Here is a 21,225-nt window from a genome sequence, read left to right as displayed (position 1 = left end):
TGCATGATAATGGAATAGTGTAGATGGGCTTTAGAGTGGTTTCACAGGTCGGCGCAACATCGAGGGCCGAAGGGCCTGTACTGCACTGTAATGTTCTATAACACTTCTATAACACTTTAGTGTGGGGCTTAGGTGTTAGGAAATCAAAATTTGTGAATCTTCGCAAAATCTCCAGTGCCCGACCCTTCACATTTCCAAGGAATTAGAAAACATTGGAGTTTCTACAGAAGTGGCTAATAATTAAACAAATAAGCCTGCACCAATATTTTACAGGTAATTTACTTTAAACTCCCACTTTGGAAAATACTGGCACTACATGTAATTTGTTTTCCAATTACAAAAATGTTCATATATATTGGTCCGGACCAAAGCAATGCAAAATTATTGTAGTTGGCTTGTAATGGTATGCAAGAGGGTAGCTATAGATTGTGAAAGGTGGGAGAAAGTCTAAAATCAGAAACTTCTCAACTTTTGGAAAGTGCTGGATCAAGTTTGGAAAGCTCCTTAATATTCAACTAAAATTGCTTTGTCAACTTAATGTTCCCCAAGGCAAATAAATAGAAGGGAATGCACAAACAGAGACACCTAGAGCTGAATGTTCACAGGTTTTTTAAGGTGGTGGAGAAGTTGAGTAAGCTGTTATAAAGTATACAGGATCTTTGGCTTTATAAACAGAGACGCAGGCGAGAAAGTAATGCGAAACTGCTAAGGCCCCTAGCTGGAGCATTGTGACAGCTCTTAGCATCACACTTCAGGACGACTGTCAAGGCTTTAGACTTAAGAGGGCTCAGAGGAAAGTTACTAGAAGGTTATGAGGAATGAGGTGTTTAGGTTATGTGGATATATTGACTACATTTTTCCAAAGAGCACAGAATGTTAAAGGAAGATTTAATGGATGTGTTCAAAATCACGATGGGCGATGACAAACAAGTAGAAGAAACTATTTCAAGTAGCAGGCAGGTCAGTAAGCAATGACATATTGGCAAAAGAACCAGAGGCACGATGAGGAGAATGTCAAAAAGCAAAGCGAGTGGTTAGTATCCAGAACACACTGTCTGTAAAGGTGGTACAAGCAAACGTAACAGTCATTTCCAAGAGAATTGAATAAATAATTGAAGGGAGTGAGCAAAGGGTTACTGGGAAAGGGCAGAAAATTGGGAATAATTGGATAGCTCTTTCAAAGAGCTGCACAAGCTCGAAGGGGCAAGTGGCCTCTTTCTAGAATTCTATTTATAACTGTTATGGTCCAGGGTTTAGAAAACTCCAAAATATATCATGGAGTTCACCTGACCTACAATTGTTTATCGATTTTGGTTACAAAGAGCACAAGAGCCTGCCTTTCAGGTGTTATTCAACCTGACAGTTCCAGATCGACAGTTCCAACACGCCACAGCAAAAAACCGCACCGACCTCCTCAGAAGGCAAACATGGGACACAACCGACAGAATACCCTTCGTACTTTCCCGGAGCGGAGAAACTACAACATCTTCTTCACAGCCTTCAACACGTCATCGATGAAGATGAACATCTTGCCAAGGTCATCCCCACATCCCTACTACTTGCCTTCAAACAACCGCGCAACCTCAAACAAACCATTGTTTGCAGCAAACTACCCAGCCTTCAGAACAGTGACCATGACACCACACCACACAACCCTGCCATGGCAATCTCTGCAAGACGTGCCAGATCATCGACATGGATACCACCATTACACGTGAGGACACCACCCACCAGGTACGCGGTACATACTCGTGCGACTCGGCCAACGTTGTCTACCTCGTACGCTGCAGGAAAGGATGTTCCGAAGCGTGGTACATTGGCGAGACCATGCAGACGCTGCGACAACGAATGAACGGACATCGTGCAACAATCACCAGGCAGGAATGTTCCGTTCCAGTCAGGGAACACTTCAGCAGTCAAGGGCATTCAGCCTCTGATTTCCGGGTAAGCGTTCTCCAAGGCGGCCTTCAGGACGCGCGACAACGCAGAATCGCCGAGCAGAAGCTTACAGCCAAGTTCCGCACACATGAGTGCGGCCTCAACCGGGACCTGGGATTCATGACGCATTACATTCATCCCCCACCATCTGGCCTGCAAAATCCTACCAACTGTCCTGGCTTGACACAATTCACACCTCTTTAACCTGGGGTTACCCCATCTCTGGATCTGGAAAGATTTAATCACCTGCTAATGGTCGCATTCCAAGCATTGTCTGGCATCTTTGAATCTGTCCATATATGTGTTTCTGGAATATACCTCTTCATTCACCTGAGGAAAGAGCAGCGCTCCGAAAGCTAGTGACATCGAAACAAACCTGTTGGACTTTAACCTGGTGTTGTAAAACTTCTTACTGTGCTCACCCCAGTCCAACGCCGGCATCGCCACATCATTATTCAACAGAGGCCTTAAGCACTTTTAATCAAAAACAAAGTTTATTCTCCAAATTGTTAACATTTTTATAAACACACACAGTCAGCATTTTTATCAACTACGAACATAAATACCCCACACAGCTACAGTACTCTATGTATAACCCTTAATAAATCCCCCCTTTGCTGTTCCAATTTAGTAACAAGATCCCAGAAACCCTTTTTCAAAGATGTGGCCCAGCACACAGCACTCAAGACCTGGTATTGACACTCTAGCTTCCTTTCAAACAGCAGGTTTGAATTCCTTCCAGAACACAATTATTTATTTTCAAGTTATTAAGTAATCTGGAAACAGCTTTTAAAATGCAGATAGAGAGAACCCTTCTGTTCAGCCTGTGCAGAATCAACCAGTTCAAACTCAAAACGAAAGTAAAACCAACTCAAAAACGAAAGTAAAAACCCAGGGCCACAGCCCAGCTCCACCCACAATGACATCGTTGAAGCCATGTGATAAGCCAAAAACATTTCTTAAAGGGACACTCCCATGCCATAACTGTGAACTAAGTACATTGCTGAGGTAACACTTAGAAAATGTAGGGCGCGATTCTCCGAAATGGAGACAAAGTCCCGACGCCGGAGTGAAAACCGGAGTGTTTCACTCCGGCGTCGGAGCCTGCTCCCAGCCCTATTCTCCCGCCCCTGGGGGGCTAGGAGCGACGTCGCCTATTTTACGCCCGCTGGGCCTTGGCACCGTGTAAAAAGCAGCGGCGCGTCAATGACGCGGCCAGCGTCGCGTAAATGACGTCACCTGCGCATGCGTGGTTGCCGTCCTCCCCGAGGCCGCCCCGCAAGAAGATGGCGGATGGATCTTGCGGGGCGGCGGAGGAAAGGAGTCCTCCTTTAGCGAGGCCGGCCCGCCGATCGATGGGCACCGATCGCGGGCCAGACCCCTTCGGAGGCCCCCCCGGTGCAGGAACCCCCCTCCCCCCCCCCCCACAGGCCGCTCCCCAGCGTTCCCGCGCAGTTCTCGCCGACTGCGACCAGGTGTGGACGGCGCCGGACGGAATCTGTCGTGTTGGGGCGGCCGCCCGGCCCACCCGGGCCGGAGAATCGCCGCTTGCCTTTTGCAAACGGCGAGCGACGATTCTCCGAGCGGCCAGGCGTGATTCTCGCGGCACTGGTTTGGGGTGGCGGGGGGGGGGGGGAGAATCGCGTGCGGCTGTCGGGGCGGCGTGGCGGGACTCACGCTGCGCCATGGCGATTCTCCCAACCGGTGTTTTTTTTTTGGGGGGGGGGGGGGAATTCCGCCCATAGTATCTATTTGCCTCTCGTCAAAATTGAAAAATGTCAAAAGAAAACTGGCAATATTTTGACCAGAATCCGTTTCAATCATTCATGAGATGCGGGCAGAGCTGGCAAACTCAACATTTATTGCCCATTCTAATTGTTCATGAACTGCTGCAGTCGAATGGTGTAGGTGCATTCACGATGCTCGTTGGTGGGAAGTTCCAGGATTTTAATCCAGTGACAATAAAGGAATGGCCAAGCAAGCATTGTGAGAGACTTGGTGAGGAAATTGGAGGTGAAGATGTTCCCATGCACCTGTTCAGCTTGTCCCTCTAGGTGGCAGAAATCCCAGGTTTGGAAGGTGCTGTCAAAGGAGGTCTGATGAGTTGCTGCACTGTAAACGGTGTGTATATATACTTGTAAATGGAATGCCATCAGGCATGGTGCATTAGTGGAGAATGTGAATGCTTGAGGTGGTGGATGGGTGTTTTTTCCCTAGTTGGTTCCTGGAGATACACTCATCCAGGCAAGCGGAGCACATTCCATCACTTTCCTGATTTGTGTCTTGCAGATGGTAGAAAGGTTTTGAGGAGTCAGGAGACAGGTTACTCACTGTAAAATACTCAGCCTCTGACCTGGTCTTGTAGCCATAGCATCAATATGAATATTCCAGTCACGTTTCTGGTCAATGGCGATCTCCAGGATGTTCACTGGGAGATTTGATGCTGGAAATAATATTGAATGTCAGAGGGGGATGGTTTGACTCTCGCTTATTGGAGATAGTCTTTACTTGTGTGGCATAAATGATGCCTGCCACTTCTCAGCCCGATCCTGAAATGCTGTCAAGTTTCACTACATGCTGGCATGGATTGCTTCATCAGCTGAGGAATTGCAAGTGAACACTGAAATCATCTAACAATCCCACTTCTGACCTCGGGATGGAGGGAAGGTCTTTGATGAAGCAATGGTGATGGTTGGGCTAAAGACATTATCAAGAAGCTCCTGCAGCAATGTTCCAGGGCTGAGATAATTGGTCTCCAGCATATGACTTCAATCAATGATTTTATGTTTACTAAAGCTCCTTGGTGCCACCTTTGGTAAAATGCTTCCTTGAATACAAGGGAAGTCCCTCTCACCTCTGGAATTCCTTGTCACATTTGAGACCAAGAATATAATGAGGTCTACAGTGGTCCTAGCAGAATCCAAACATAGCATCTGCAAACAGGTTGTTGGTGAGTAAGTGCTACTTGATGGCGTCCATCACATGCTGATTATTGAAGTTAGGTTAATAGGACAATAATTGGCCAGATTGGATTTGGCCTGCTTTTTGTAGACAGCGCATACCTATGCATCCTCTTTGTTGGGTAGATGTTGTAAAGTTGTAGTTGTCCTGAAACAGTTTGGCTAGGGGCACAGCTAGTTCTGGAGCTAACTAACACATGTTAGTGAGAGGACTCTACAGGATTTACTGGGCTGGGTGTGCCTCTTTCATGTCCAGTGCCTAGGCCAACCACATTGCCATAGATTTTGAGTCACAAAAAGGCTAGATAGGGTAAGGATGGCAGATTTCCTTCTCTAAAGAACATTAGTGAACCAAATATATTTTTAATAAAAAGAGGTTTCATAGTCGTCATGGCTTTTTATTTCACATATATTTAATAACTGAATTTAAGTTCGCCGGCTGCAACCAATATCATTCCTCCAGGCCTCTAGATTACTAGAACCACTCTGTCATTGTACCTGCATGATAAGTAGAAATACATGCTTTAAGGCATGTGAAGTTACCCACAAGTTTATTGGTTCAATGTCAGCACCAAATCTAATATAATGGCTCAAAATAGATTATTTATGAAGGTAACCACACTTTTAAACAACATTTTGTGGCATTCACTAAAACTAATCCTGATGTTACACTAATAGTCAGTTTCCAGAAAAGACGCACAGATGTTTTCACAACTGTTTTTTTCTTTTGGGTTCATTACAATCTAAAAACAAATACATTTTTTTTTCTTGAATTGGGACTTCCAAATGACTGCACAAGCAGCACAGCACTTTCCTTGAGTGGGAGCAGTTAAGGTAATGGATAATGCAGGATCAGCTGCCAGAACATGTCATTTTAACAGAATGAGAATAATGTCTCAATTTCCTTTCCGCAGGCTGTGTACTTTGTTAACAGGTGCCCTGTATCGGGGTCTTTTCAGAAAGGGACAGAACTGCCTTCCCATCTGCAGCAGGAGTTTGATACCACACAACCTGGTGGCAAGTCAAAAGAAACTAGCTTTGAAATCTAACAGCTCCACGACATTCAATGGGATTGGGCAATAAATCAGCATACCAGATCATTAAATTTATTTGGTTTGAGATGAGAAGAATTGTAGTATTAACATAAGGTTATCACACTCAAGTGTCAAATTCACTTTATTGGAAACAAAAGTATAAGTTATTCGATTCTTAATGTAAAGGTTTGTGCTAAAACGTCTACACTTGCTGAAAATCACCAGCACCAAGTAAAATTCTACAAAGAGCACCAGTATTAGATTCCAAACGTATGAGCTAAGCAAGCATAGAACGTGGAGAATGACACACTAATCACATGAAATGAAGAATTATTTTACTATAGGGAGCAGGAATCTATTATGAGACATATTGGGGGGGGGGGGAAAGGTCACCTCTGGATATCAATGAAACAAGACACAAATTAATTGAGTTTAGGTAAAGTTTGACAATGAAGAAGTTGAAATTCAACAGGTTGGTGGGGGAGATATTAAAGGGGGGTGCTAAGTCTTCTATGAGGCAAGTACATTTTTAACTTTAACTATTGTTGCGGGGGAGAGGGACCTGGGGTATACTCATGTTAAATCAATAATCAATAAATTAACAAAAATGAAACGGGTGGCAGCCCCTGGTGGGGCATTGGAACTAAAATAAAACATCAAAAGGAAACTTAAGTAATTAAATGAAAATGTCATTCCTGGGGGTGATGATGCAACCCAGCCTCACCGGTTGAGCACAAATCATTTAAGATTGCAGGGCAGGTTGAGAGACAGGTTAAAGCATGTTTGACAAACCTACTTGAGGACATAACCAAGAGAATAGATAAGGGAGAGACTTCCGGTGGAAGCGATGTGCTGAGCAGATGAACATCAGGTCGCTCTCCTCCCAAACGAACCTAACAGAGGCGACTTATCAGGAATTTCAGCTTAAAAAGCCCACCAAAACCCAGCCAAAGACGAAAGGCACACAAAGGGAATATGACTGGAAATAATAAATCGAGATGTAAGAAGCAGAAGCGAAGGAAAAGCGCAGGAGCGGAGGGTGTGCAGGCAGGCGGCCCCACGAGGCCGAACGGAGGTTCAGGCAAACCTGGAAGGGGAAAAGCTGGCGCACTGAACAGCGGACGTGGCAAACATAGGGGGATGAGTGGAGAAACGTACTGAAAAGGGAGCTATACGCCATAAAGGAGGCGATCAGGATGGAGCTCCACACTATGATGAAGGAGGTGCTATCGGAGGCGACAGACAAAACGCAGCGAACCCATCGAAGGCCTGGGAAGGAAGGTGGAGGCACAGGAGAAAACGAGTTGGAGAAGGCCACCTCGGACCAGAGCGACAGGATTCTAGCTCTGGAAACTGAGCTGAGAAGGTTGGTAACGACCTAGGGGAACCTAAGAGGGAAAGTGGGGGACTAAGAAAACAGGTCCAGACAGCACAACGCCAGAATAGTGGGTCTGCCAGAGGGGATAGAGCGCAGAGACCCAACGGGCTACATCGCCCAAATGCTGGACAAGCTAGTGGGAAGGAAGGGATTTCCAAACCCCCCAGAAATGGACAGGGCGCACAGAATGCTTCGACCCATGCCCAAAGCCGGGGAGCAGCCCAGAGCAATTATCACAAAGCCGCGCCGGTTCCAGGACAGGGAAAAATCCTAAGGTGGGCCCGTCAGACGAAATTGTGCAGATGGGAAGGGAAGAATATAAATGTGTACCAGGACAATGGGGCGGATCTGACAAAAAGGGCTGAATTCAACAGAGCAAAATCAGCACTCTACAAAAGTGGGGTGCAATTTGGGATATTATTCCCGCCCAGACTCTGGGTAACATTCAAGGGAAAGGAACTGTATTTTAACACCCCAGCGGAGGCTGATGAGTTTGTTAAATCAAACAAATTGGGGAACAGCCACAGCAGTAATGAAAGCCAAATGGACGGAAAAGAAAATGGAGGACAGACCGCAAACAGAGTCAATGATAGCATGAACTGTACACATTTGTTTTCTGTTTTGCGTGGGACTGTGCTGCCTCGTTTTCGTGCTTGTTTCTTCTCTCAATGCGATGGGCGGGGGAACGGAGCAAGGGAAGAGAGGGTGAGAAAAGCAGACAGGAGGGCGAGATAAGGGTTGGAAGGAGAAAGGTAAAGCAGGACCAGAGCTGGGCAAGTACCGGGAGGGGAGCCATCGTGCTACCAAGGAGGGCTAACATGGGAGGCCAGGAAGAAAGGAGGGCCGGGGCACGCCTCTCTGGGGAGAGGGAGCGCCTGGCACAAAGAGGGGGGGGGGCAGGGCACAAGGGGGGGTGGAAGAACATGGGGGGGGGGGGGACAGAGGGACAGGGGCTGGGGGAGGGGTCTGGGGATGCACAGAACAAAAGAGAAGCAAAGCGAAGGTTGAGGTAGAGAAACAGAACTGACACAGGCCTCGGCAGGCATGGAGCAGGGCGAGGAACCAAGATGGCACCGCAAACAGCGACTCGGGAGGGCACCAGGGCGAAGGGAGACCCCAGAGTGCAGAGGTGAATCCATGTGGCGTACACATAGCTGGCGGCCATGTTGGTTGCCCCCTGGACAAAGGGAAACCCCGGAGCGCTGGGGCTCGATCTCATGGTGAGGGCGATGACCGTGTCCATTTTGGACGGCCACTTAACCAAGGGAAACCCCGGAGTGTAGGGGCGCATCCACCAGGTAAGTATGGGTGATCCCACAGGATCGGGGGGTCAGAAACCCCCCCACCAGGATTGTTACCTGGAGCGTAAGAGCACTCAACGGCCCAGTGAAAAGATCCAGAATCTTCGCCCACCTAAGATGCCTAAAAGCAGATACAATCAACTTACAAGAGACACACCTGAGGGAGAAGGACCGACTACTGGGAAGGAAGGGCTGGGTGTTACTGGGGTGGGGGTTGGGAGGGGAGGGGGGGGGGGGGGGGGGGGGAGGTTTACAGAAACCAAGACAGTTACGGACCCAGGGGAACGGTACGTCATGGTCAGCGGTGTGATGGAAGGGGCACCGGTCACACTGGTAAATGTGTACGCTCCCAACTGGGACGACACAGAATTCATAAAGAAGACCATGGCGGAAATCCCCGACCTTGACACACACCGACTGATTATGGGGGGGCGACTTTAACTGCATGCAGGACCCATGATCCGACCGATCAAACCCCAGAGCAGGGAAAAAGACTGGCATGGCTAGGGAGCTAAGGGCCTTCATGGAGCAGATGGGGGCAGTGGACCCATGGAGGTTCCTGCACCCGAGAGAAAAGGAATTCTCATACTTTTCACAAGTGCACAAGGTATACATCCGTGTGGACTTCTTTGCAGTGGGGAAATCGGTGCTTCCAAGGATCACGGGAACGGAATACTCCGCGATCATTATCTCCGACCAACTCCACACTATATGGATGTGAGGTTGGAGACAGGCCGGGCCCAGCGCCCCGGTGAGGAGGCTGGACACGGACCTCCTGGCCGACAAAGCCTTCTGCCAAAAAACATCGCAGGCCATAGGCAACTACGTTAGTAACATCCAAAACGGGGAGGTCTCACCCTCCACGTTTTGGGAGGCACTGAAGGCTGTGATTAGAGGAGAGATCATAGCCTACAAGGCAAGTAGAGATATGGAAGGGAATGCGGCCAGGCAACGGCTGGTGGACTCCATTCTAGAAGTCGACAGAAAATACTCCAAAATACCCCGACCGTAGAGCTGCTGGCGGAGAGAAAAAAGCTGCAAATGGACTTTAACCTGCTACCCACTAGGAAAGCAGTACACCAACTCCGCCAGACACGGGGGACCTTCTACGAACACGGAGACAAGGCTGGCCACCTATTGGCTCTCCAGCTGAGAAAGCAGGCAGCCATGAGGGAAATAGCGCAGGTTAAGGATAGCAGACGCAGACTGCTAACAGAACCAAAGGAGGTCAATTGGCATTTGAGACCTTCTACCGGGGACTATATACCTCCGGGCCCTCCAACGGGGACGTGGGAATGAAACAGCTCCTAGGCGGACTGGAACTACCAGTTGTGGGGGAAGACAGGCGGGGGGGGGGGGGGGAGACATGTTTGCGGACTCACTGGCAAGGGGTACCCTGCCCCCCACGCTAGCGTAGGCCACAATTTCACTGATACCCCAAAAAGATAAAGACCTGACGGAATGTGGATCATACAGACCCATTTCACTGCTGAATGTGGCCGTGAAAATACTCGCAAAGGTCCTGACTAAAAGGCTGGAGGGTTGTGTACCAGAGGTGGTCGCAGAGGACCAAACAGGCTTTGTCAAGGGTAGGCAGCTCAGTGCAAACATCAGGCAGCTCTGAACGTAATAATGACCCCCCGGGTGAGAACACCAGAGGTGATTGTCTCCCTGGACGGAGAAAAGGCCTTTGACAGAGTCAAATGGAACTACCTCCTCAAGATACTGGAATGGTTTGGGCTAGGAGCAGGGTTCACTGCCTGGGTGAGGCTCCTGTATAACGCTCCCAAAGCGAGTGTCCGAACTAACACCACCAGCTCTGAATACTTCCAGCTACAGAGAGGAACAAGACAGGGCTGCCCTTGTCCACTCCTGTTCGCCCGAGCGATCGGGCCCCTGGCGATAGTCCTGCGGGATGCGAAAAGCTGGAGGGGAATCCAGAGAGCGCAGAGTCTCACTCTATGCAGATGACCTGCTCCTCTATGTCTCACAGCCACAGGAGGGAGTGAAGGCAATACTGCAAATCCTGAAAGAATTTGGAGCCTTTTCGGGCTACAAACTTAGCCTGGGCAAAAGTGAGACATTCCCAGTGAACCCAAATGGGGGAGGGGCAGAGCTGGCAGGGTTCCTGTTTAAAACAGCCCAGAACAGATTCCGCTACCTGGGGATCCAGATAGCCAGAGACTGGACTCAGCTCCACAAGTGGAACCTGACCAGCCTGGTGGAGGAAGTAAAAAAAAAATAACCTACAGGAGGTGGGGCTCACTCACACTCTCCCTGGCGGGGAGAGTGCAGATGATCAAGATGAACATACTGCCAAGGTTCCTCCTCCTGTTTAGATCCATACCAATCTTCATCCCCAAGGCATTTTTCCAAAATGTAGACAGTCTAATCATGGCGTTTGTGTGTGTGGAGGGTAAGAACCCGAGAATTCCCAAACAGACACTGCAAAGAAGGAAAATCAAAGGGGGCTTGGCTTTACCGAACCTACAATGCTGCCATTGGGCAGCAACGGCAGAAAATGTGAGGGGTTGGGTATACGAACCCGGCACAGAGTGGGTACAAATGGAGGAGGCATCCTGTAAAGGAACGACCATCCGGGCCCTGGCTACAGCAGCACTCCCATCCTCCTCAACAAGATACACGAGCCCAGCGGTAGCAGCCACACTGAGAACGTGGACCCAGTTGAGACAACACTTCAGGATAATTAAAATGGCCCCTATCTGTGGCAATCACAGATTCCCCCCAGCCATGCTAGATACCACCGTCAAAATATGGAGGCGGGACGGGGGCACACTGACGGTCGGGGACTTTTACGTAGGGCGCAGACTGGCGACACTGGACGAACTGACGAGGAAGTGGAAACTAGCAAAAGGACAGGAAATGAGATACCTCCAAATAAAACACTTCCTCCGCAAAGAGACAGTGGGGTACCCCGGGCCCCAGAAACCACACTACTAGAGGACCTGATAGGCACAAGCAACGAGAAGGGGGGGCTATGTGGGAAAATATACTGACAGTTACTGGACAGAGCTCGAACACCACTAGACGAGACCAGGCAAAAAAGGAAAGACGAACTGGGGACAGAGGTAGTGTGGGGTCTCTGGAGCAAAGCACTGAGCAGGGCTAACTCCACCTCCTCCTGCGCAAGGCTCAGCCTAATGCAGCTCAAAGTGGTGCACAGAGCACATCTGACCAGAACCCAAATGAGCAGGTTCTTCCCGGAGGTGGAAGATAAATGTGAACGATGCCAGAGGGACCCGGCCAACCACGCCCACATGTTCTGGGCTTGTCCCAAATGCTGGGTTCTGGACAGCCTTCTTGGCTGGGTTCTGGACAGCCTTCTCCGAGGCAATGTCCAAGATTGTGGGGGTGAGGATGAAGCCATGCCCGAAAGTGGCAATCTTCGGGGTATCGGAGCAGCCAGAACTACACATGGGGAAGGGGGCTAACGCCCTTGCTTTCACTTCCCTAATCGAACGGCGGAGAATCCTGCTCGGCTGGTGATCAGCAGCACCACCCAAAGCTGCAGACTGGTTCGCTGACCTTTTGGGATTTCTCCACCTGGAGACGATTAAATTTGCCATCCGAGGGGCGGAAGAAGGCTTCCTGGATACTTGGGGGGGGGGGGGGGGGGGGGGGGGTTTGTCGGCCTGTTCCAAAACCTGTTTGAGGCCATCAACGAGGTGTAAGTTAAGAATAAAAAACCAAGATAGATGAGGAGCCCAAGGACTGCGCAACCCAGAGGGTTAGGGGGAGGGCGAGAAGACAGAAGGAAGGTGGGGAAACCACAAAAGAAGAGAAGAGGAGTAACCCCCTCCCCCTTTCCATGAAAATAAAAGCAAAACAACGCTGAAGTTGGGGGGTGGGGGAGGAGGAGGAGGAAAGGAAGGGAGTGGGTGGGTCCATAAACCAATCCAGAGAGCAGCAAAATGTATATAGGGTCAATTAAATGAAAGACAAAATAAACCTCTCTGTACAATAAAGTAAATTAACATGGGTAAGAAAAATGTGATGGGTATACATACAATTGTTTATAAATATGAGAAATGCCAATGAAAAGATTTTAAAAAAGAATAGATAAGGGAGAACCAGTGAATGTGGTTGCACTTAGATTTTCAGAAAGCTTTTGACAAAGTCCCACATAGGATGTTAGTATGCAAAATTAAACTACATAGTATTTGGGGGTAACATATTGGCATGGATTGACAATTAGTCGATAGACAGGAAACAGATTAGGAATAAATTAATGTTTTTCGAAGTGGCAGGCAGTGTCCCACAGGGATCAGTGGTTGGGTCTCAGCTACTCACAATATGCATCAATTATTTGAATGAGGAAACCGAATGTAATATTTCCAAGTTTGCTGACACACAAGACTTGGTGGGAATGTGAGTGGTGAGGAGGATGTTAAGAGGCATCAGGGTGATTTAGACAAGTTGAGTGAGTGGGCTAATACATGGCAGATATAACGTGGGACACTGAAGCTCATTGTATATCCTTTTCAAAGGCTGACTAGTCTGCTTCAGTGCTCCACGTTTCTATAACCTACTTCATATTGTCGTAGAATGGTTACAGCACAAAAGGGGCTGGATAAATGTGAAGTTATCCACTGCGGATGGAAAACAGAATGGCAGAGTATTATTTAAATGGTGATAGATTGGGAAATGTTCACGTAGAAAGGGTGTCCTTGTACACCAATCACTGAAAGCAAGCATGAAGGTTCAGCAAGCAGTCAAGAAGGCAAATGGTATGTTGGCCTGCAGGGATATTATTTCCTCTGGTTGGGTGGGTATAGAACAAGGATATGGGGTCAGCCATTCAGGACCGAGATGAGGAGAAACTTCTTCACTCAGAGGTTGGTGAACCTGAGAAATTCTCTACCACAGCGGTAGAAGCGCTGTGGAGATGTGGAGGCCAAGTCACATAATATATTTCAGAAGGAAATAGATAAGATTGCTGGACTCTAAAGGCGAAGAAGTGTGGGGAAGAGTGCAGCGGTATGATACTGAGATAGAGGATCAGCCATGATCATATTTAATGGCGGAGCAGGCTTAAAAGGCCGAATGACCGGCTCCTATTTTCTAGGTTTTTTAAATCGTCTCCTGGGTTTCATACATCGGGGCATAGAGAACAAAAGCAAGAAAGTCATGTATCCACTGGTTTGGCCTATTATATCCACATCTTGGGAAGGATGTGGCAATATTAGAGAGGGCGAATTAAAGATTCACAAAATGGTTCCAGGGATAACTTGTGTAACATGGATAGATTGGAGAAGATGAGGCTGTTCTCCTTGCAGAAGAGAAGATTGAAAGGAGATCTGATAAGAGGTGTTCGAAAATCATGAAGGGTCTGGTCAGAGTAGATAGGGAGAAACCATTCCCATTTGTGGAAAGATCGAGAACTAGGGGACACCGATTCAAGGCGGTTGGCAGAAGAAGCAACAGCAACAAAGGAAAACTTTCTTTTTCACACCAGTGGTTAGGATCTGAAATGCACTGCCTGACAGTGTGGTGGATGCAGACTCAATTGTGGCGTTCAGAAGAGAATTGCATCATTATCTGAAGGGGGAAAAACTGAAGGGCCAAGGGGAAAAGACAGGGTGTGGCCCCAGGCAAACTACTCTTGCAGAGGGATGTCAGCAGACACTAGGGTCGAATAGTCCCCTTTGGTGCTGTATTCATTCAGCGACAATATGAAGTAGGCCATAGGAACATTTAATAATAATAACCTTTATTGTCATAATTAGGCTTACATTAGCACTGCAATGACATTTCTGTGAAAAGCCCCTAGTAGTCACATTCCGGCGCCTGAACAGATACACAGAGGGAGAATTCAGAATATCCAATTCACCGAACAGCCATCTTTCAGGACTTGTGGGAGGAAACCGGAGCGCCGGAGGAAACCCACTCGGACACAGGGAGAAGGTGCAGACTCCACACAGTGACCCAAGCCAGCAATCGAACCTGGGATGTTGGAGCTGTGCTGCCTGTGGAGCACTGAAGCAGGCCATTTGGCTTTTGAAAAGGATATCTAATTAACCATGGTGCCTCACTCCTTTTCCACAGTCCAACCTGTTTTCTTTTAAAGTGGTTATCCTTTAGAAACTTTGGACTATTGCAAGTGCCTCCAGCACCCTTCCAGGCAGTGCATCTCACATCATTACAAAATAGTCTGTGCAAAAATAAAAGAAGATTCATAAAAAGAATGAAAATAAATGTAATCCCCCTCCCCTCGGTTCTTTTGGCAATGATGTTAAATGTGTGTCCTCTGGCTAACTGGGCCCTGGGAAGTTCAGGGGATGGGAGATTTAAAGGCTCCACTTTGTCTCCTGGACTCACCCAACAGGAGGTTGAGCAGCACTTCCTGGCCGGCGGTGCTGTCGCTCTTGCACAGACAGTACAGGGTGCCTCCTATCCAGGGGATGCCGTGGCCAGACACCTCGATCAGCTTCATGATGGGCCTGGCGCTGCCCCAGGGCGAGTCCTCGGTGGCGCACACCCCCAGGCGCTTGGAGAGCCACAGGTCGATGGCCAGCAGCGAGCGCAGGGCGATGCCGAGCAGAGACGGGTTCAGCTTCATGCAGTCGTCGTCGGGCTGCGAGGAGGAGGAGGCCGAGTCCCGGCGGAGGCCCAGGCCCGAACCCGGGCCCTCCACCTGCTGCACGGCCCGGTGCCGGGGTGAGGGAGGCTCGGAGGCCGCTCTCTGCAGGGCGGCAGGCGGCTTGCTCAGCACCAGGAACTCCAGCCTCCCCCCGCCGCCGCTCTTCAGCTCCCGGTTCCGCGATTTGGGCGAGTGAGCCGGCATCTTGTCCGCCCAACTGAGGCAGGAGAGGAGCAGCAGCCTCCTTCACAGCAGCCGCCGCCACAGCGCCATCTTCCAGAGGGGAAGGAGGGGGCTGGGCAGCTGTCAATAATACCCCCCCCCAGCAAAATCACACCGAGAGTGCAAACACTACAGCAACACTTGTCTTCGTTAGCACTGAATAAACTGCAGCAGCAGATCTGCATGTATTGATATTGAATGAACTAGCAGCAGATCAGCATGTACTGGTATTGAATGAACTGCAGCAGCAGATCTGCATGTACTGGTATTGAACCAACTGCAGCAGCGGATCTGCATGTACTGGTATTGAATCAACTGCAGCAGCAGGTCTGCATGTATTGGTATTGAATGAACTGCAACAGCAGATTTACATTGATTGCCAGTGAATAAACTGCAGCAGCAGATCTGCATGTATTGGTATTGGATCAACTGCAGCAGGAAATCTGAATGTATTGGTATTGAACCAACTGCAGCAGGAGATGCATGTATTGGTATTAAATGAACTGTAGCAGCAGATCAGCATGTACTAGTATTGAATGAACAGCAGCAGCAGATATGCATGTACTGGTATTGAACCAACTGCAGCAGCAGATCTGTATGCATTGGTATTGAATGAACTGCAGCAGCAGATCTGCATATACTGGTATTAAATGAACTGCAGCAGCAGAGGTGCATGGACTGGTATTGAATGAACTGCAGCAGCAGATTGCATGTATTGGTATTGAATGAACTGTAGCAGCAGATCTGTATGTACTGGTATTGAATCAACTGCAGCAGCAGATCTGCATTGATTGGTAGTGAATTATCTGCAGCAGCAGATCTGCATGTACTGGTATTGAATGAACTGCAGCAGCAAATCTGCATGTACTGGTATTGAATCAACTGCAGCAGCAGATCCGCATGTATTGATTGGTATTGCATGAATTGAAGCAGCAGATCCGCATGTATTGATTGGTATTGCATGAACTGCAGCAGCAGATCCGCATGTATTGATTGGTATTGAATGAACTGCAGCAGCAGATCTGCATGTACCGGTATTGAACGAACTGCAGCAGCAGATCTGCATCTATTGGTGTTGAACCAACTGCAGCTCCAGATCTGCATGTACTGATATTGAATGAACTGCAGCAGCAGATTTGCATGTACTGGTATTGAACGAACTGCAGCAGTGGGTCTGCATGTACAGGTATTGAATGAACTGCAGCAGCAGATCTGGATGTACTGGTATTGAACCAACTGTAGCAGCATATCTGCATGTACTGGTATTAAACAAACTGCAGCAGCAGATCTGCATCTATTGGTGTTGAACCAACTGCAGCTGCGGATCTGCATGTATTGGTATTGAACAAACTGCAGCAGCAGGTCTGCATGTATTGGTATTGAACTGTAGCAGATATGCAGTCATTGGCAGTGAATAAACTGCAGCAGCAGATATGCATCAATCAGCACTAAATAAACTGCAGCAGCAAACTTGCATGGATTAGCAGTGAATGAATTGCTGCAGCAGATGTTCAATGAACTGCAGCACAGACCTGATCACATTAATATTGGAAGCAGCACAATATGAATTCCCAATAAATATACAAAGCACCAGATTTTTACTATCCTAACAGACCTACGTGTGCTCCATTGATTTGTTGCTGCATCAGACCTGCATGCGATTTGGCTTCATTTTATGTCTGCTTCAAGTTTACACTCTACCTTTTCTTGCAACACTGTATTGACAATGCATGTGTTACTACTACAGCACATTATATTGAGAGAAAATAAAATAAGCTTACATTTAATTTGCACTTTTTATGATCTAAGGTCATTCAGAATCTTTTACAGTCATTAAGGTCAATGGATTTTAAAGGAATTAGATGAGCAAATTGCAAATGCTTCACCATTATCTTCTGAAGCTCTCTTGATTCAAGAATTGTCCCTCCAGATTGAAAAAATGCACATGTAACTCCATTATTTAAGGAAAAACAAGAAATAGAAAGCAGGAAATTATAGATAGACCTATTAGTCTATTGGATTATTGGATTCTATAATTCAAGAGAGAGTGATGCTGTACTTCGAGAAATGTGAGCTAATTAGAGAGAGCCAACATAGATTGGTATAGGATAGATCATATCTAACAAACCTAATTGAATTTTTTTCAGCATGTAAACTAAAGTAGTGGACAGGGGAATGTCTATGAATATAGTTTACAGAAGGCATTCAATAAGATTTCACTAAGAGGCTGTTAACTAAAATTAAAGCTCATGGATTTGAAGGAAAATTACTGACCTGGTCAGGACATTGGTTAGGTGATGGAAGAAAGAGTTGGGATAATGATCCGTATTCAAATTGGAAGTAAGTGACTAGTGGTGCCCTACAAACATCTGTGCTGTTGCCTCAACTATTCATTATATTTATTAGTGACTGAGTCAATGCAATAGTGAGCCAAATAGCCTCGATTGCTGATGTCACAAAGATAGCTGGCATTGGTGTAGGTGGTAGCATAAAGTTACAAAGAGACATTGATTTGTTATATGTGAGGCCAAAATTAGGGCAGATGGATTTCAACATGGGTTACTGCAAGGTCATCCAGTTTGGATGGATAGTTCTGAGTATTTTTGCAATGGTGGAAAGTTAGGGATTTAGGGAACCATGGACACTAAAATGTGGTAGCGAGGAACAAAAAGATAATGAAAAAGGCTAATGGAATGTCAGCCGTTATAACTGGAGGACTAGAATATAAAGAGAAAGACATTTAGCTACAGCTATGCAGAGTCCTGGTTGGACTAAATCTGGAGTATCAGGTGCAGCTCTGGGTATGCATCTTAAAAATTATATATGGGATGTGGAAATGCAATGATGGTTCAGTAGAATATTACCAGGAGTCCACAGGTTAGATTATGAGGAGAGATGATGCAAACTGGGCTTGTTAGCGGCAAGATGGCACAGTGGTTAGCACTGCTGTCTCACAGCAGCAGGGACCTGGGTTCGATTCCAGCCTTTGGTGACTGCATGGAGTTTACCCGTTCTCCCATATGGGTTTCCTTCAGGTGTTCCGGTTTCCTCCCATAATCCAAAGATGTGCAGGTTAGGTGGATTGGCTGTGCTAAATTGCCCCTTAGTGTCCAAAGTTGGGTGGGGTTTCAGGGATGAGGTGTAGGCTTGGGTAGAGTGTCCTTTCAGAGGATCGGTGCAGACTTCTTGGGCTGAATGGTCTTCTGCACTGTAGGAATTATAAGTTCTAAGTATTCCCTAGGATATAGAAGGTTAAGGCACATTTTCTGCTGATGGGAGAGTCTAGGACAGAGACAAATCAGACAACAGTTAGCAAACACTTTTTCACTCATAGCGTGATAGAATTGTGAAACAAAATCCCATAAAAAGCAGTGGAGGTTGGTCACTTAATAACTTTAAATCTGAGGTCAATAGATGTTTGCTTGCAAAGCTATTGAATTATACACGGCATCAAGGTGGGTGGAAGTAGCTTTTCACTGTGGTAATATAGGAAACACAGCTTGCAGCAGTGTTTTACCGATGTTGGTTGAGTTACTGGGCATGATTCTCCGGCCTCGTTGTGCTCTAACTCAAGTGAAACGAGGCTGGTGAATAGCGGGAGAGGCCGAAAATGAGTATGGCACCAGGCGCCAAACATTTTGCAATGCACCCGGCCCGCTCCCGTAGGCGTAATTGGGATGCTGCCGCAACGTCGCAAGAAACCAAATATCACCGCTTAAGCCAAATTTCCATACAATTAACGGGAGCGACCCCATATCAACAGCCTCCCATGATTCAGCAGCCTCCCCAGCAAGTTGTCACGCTGGCACTGATTAATACCTTTTTTGAAAAACGTGAACCTGACGGAAGGGCTTCTGTGGAGAGTCGAGGTGGCGAGTAGCCATCGTTGCTCACAGGCAAAGAGCCCGGGGGCGCTGTGCTTGCCACCTCAGTGCTCGGGTGGGGGTCACTCGCAGGGGAGGGCTGCCATGGAAGGGTGGAGGGGGGAGTGGTTGTGCTCAAGGGTATTTAATGTGTTATACAATTCCCTACTCTCCCGATGGTACTGCCCACCCAATACCTCTCCTCCTCCGCCCTCCATCAGTGCCCTCAATGATCCTCGATATGCTTTTCCCTCCTAGCTCTACCACTGAGTGTCTAGGTGTCTCCCCACCTTGCACAACAGAGATGGAGACAGACAGCTGCTTACCTCAACCTGTGGCCTTCGATGCCGCCAGTGGGCATCATCTGGTGGCTGTGGGGCCAGAGGGCCCCAGCCCACTTGTCGGTGGCACATGCACAGCCGTGCCGCCCTCTCCTGACTGTGAGACGCGGCCTCTAGAGGGGTGGAACTTCGGGAGAGCTGGTGGCCACCGTCGCCACTCCATGCGACAGGTCCAAGTTGGAACCCAGCGCCCCTCCTCCGAGTCAGTGACCACAGGGCCCTGGGGTTCACCTTGGGACAGAGAGGCACCTGGTTCGAGCCCTGCTATCCCTGCACCATCTGGCTTTGCCAGCCCTGGCGGTTCCCCATTGCCTGCACCATCATGTTGACGCCCTCGGTGATGCTCCTCAATGACTGGGATGCGCTCTGCAGTGCCTCGACAATGCCCACCTGCGACTGGGACAAGCTCTGCAGTGTCTCGGCCATTCCCATCTGAGAGTGGGACATGTCCTGCAGCACCTCATCAAGGTCAGCCTAGTACTGGATAATATCCCCCAGCGAGGCAGACATTCTGCCAAGACCCTCAGCCATGACCGTAACTGACTGCGTGATGCCTTGGACACCTTCACTAATGGTGCCAATGTTGTACAACAGACTCTCCAATGCGGTCAGCTCCCTAGCAGTGTTGGCCTCGGTGGCATGCGTTGCCAGCGACATCTCCAGTGCCTGTCGCCTCTGGGACTCCTCCAATCGGCCATGGATCTACTGGAGTGTCACTCGCATCTCCCTCTGAATGATCTGACCGCACCCTATAGTGTCCATCAGCTCTGGGTAACCCTGTTCCAGAGGCTCAGCATCAGGCTGGGACCCAGCTGGGATCCAGCAGATCTCCAACTGCTGCCTCACCTAGGGGTTCCTGCCTCCACCTGATGTGGTGCTCACTAAATTGTGCCCCAGTAGCCAGTCCACTAACGTTTTCCACCGAGGTGCGTGTATCTGCGCTGGTGGAGGGTGGGGGTGACAGCTCTGACACCTCGATCGTGTCTTCCTCGGAACTCCCGTCCGAGGTGGTCTCCCGGGAGGCTGGAGAGGGGACACTGTCTGTTGGAGGACCTGTGGGAGAATGGATATGTGGTCAGTGAGAGGGACGGGTCAGTCAGTAAGGCAATAACAACTCACGTTTGACAGGTCCTCCGGGTGGGGCCCGGTTGTTCCTCACCTCTGCGACTTCCACCGACCTCCACGTGGGTGACCGCTCTGTCCTTGGCCACCCCCGTCACCTCCAGGGCCCCTCCTTGAAGGAGGTGAGGATTCTTATGTCCGGCAGACCTTCACCAGTCTGAGCCCTCTCCTGACGGTTGTGGGAAAACTTCCCTGTGGAGACACAGAGAGGGCATCATTAGCCACACACGTGGTTCACAGTGGTGGGAGGGGATATGAAGGAAGGGTTGGGACGTTGAAGGGAGTGGGGATAAAGGGGGGGTTGAAGAGAGATGGGGGGTGTAAGGAGGGATAGAGGCCGCATGGAGAATTGGGCAGGTGGATGCTCACATTGGGGCGGAAAGGTCTTGAGAGAGGGGTGGGTGTTGGTCTCCACTCACTCGTGCTGCCCAGTGTAGGTTGTTGACCTTTTTTCAGCACTGGAGG

At 48.6% G+C, this 21,225-nt stretch overlaps 1 protein-coding gene across 2 annotated transcripts in view; it reads right to left on the bottom strand.

Annotated features, from left to right (window-relative positions):
* plpp6 (phospholipid phosphatase 6) overlaps positions 1–15,622 on the bottom strand; it is a 36,092-nt gene extending 20,470 nt beyond the window's left edge. Inside the window, exons 1-2 of one of the 2 annotated variants that reach the window (XM_072511535.1) lie at positions 14,951–15,622; positions 4,270–4,381 (exon numbers count right to left, since the gene is read on the bottom strand). In XM_072511535.1, the coding sequence (XP_072367636.1) occupies positions 4,270–4,381; positions 14,951–15,416 (578 nt within the window). In that variant the 5' untranslated portion in view covers positions 15,417–15,622. The remainder of the gene's footprint in view (positions 1–4,269; positions 4,382–14,950) is intronic. The other variant, XM_072511534.1, reaches the window with a different exon arrangement.
* Between the last annotated feature and the right edge of the window lie 5,603 nt (positions 15,623–21,225).

Source organism: Scyliorhinus torazame, chromosome 7 (assembly GCF_047496885.1).
Source record: "Scyliorhinus torazame isolate Kashiwa2021f chromosome 7, sScyTor2.1, whole genome shotgun sequence".
Lineage (NCBI taxonomy): Eukaryota > Metazoa > Chordata > Chondrichthyes > Carcharhiniformes > Scyliorhinidae > Scyliorhinus > Scyliorhinus torazame.
The sequence above is the reverse complement of the archived record's forward strand: the minus strand, read 5'-3'. Positions and strand labels throughout refer to the sequence as shown.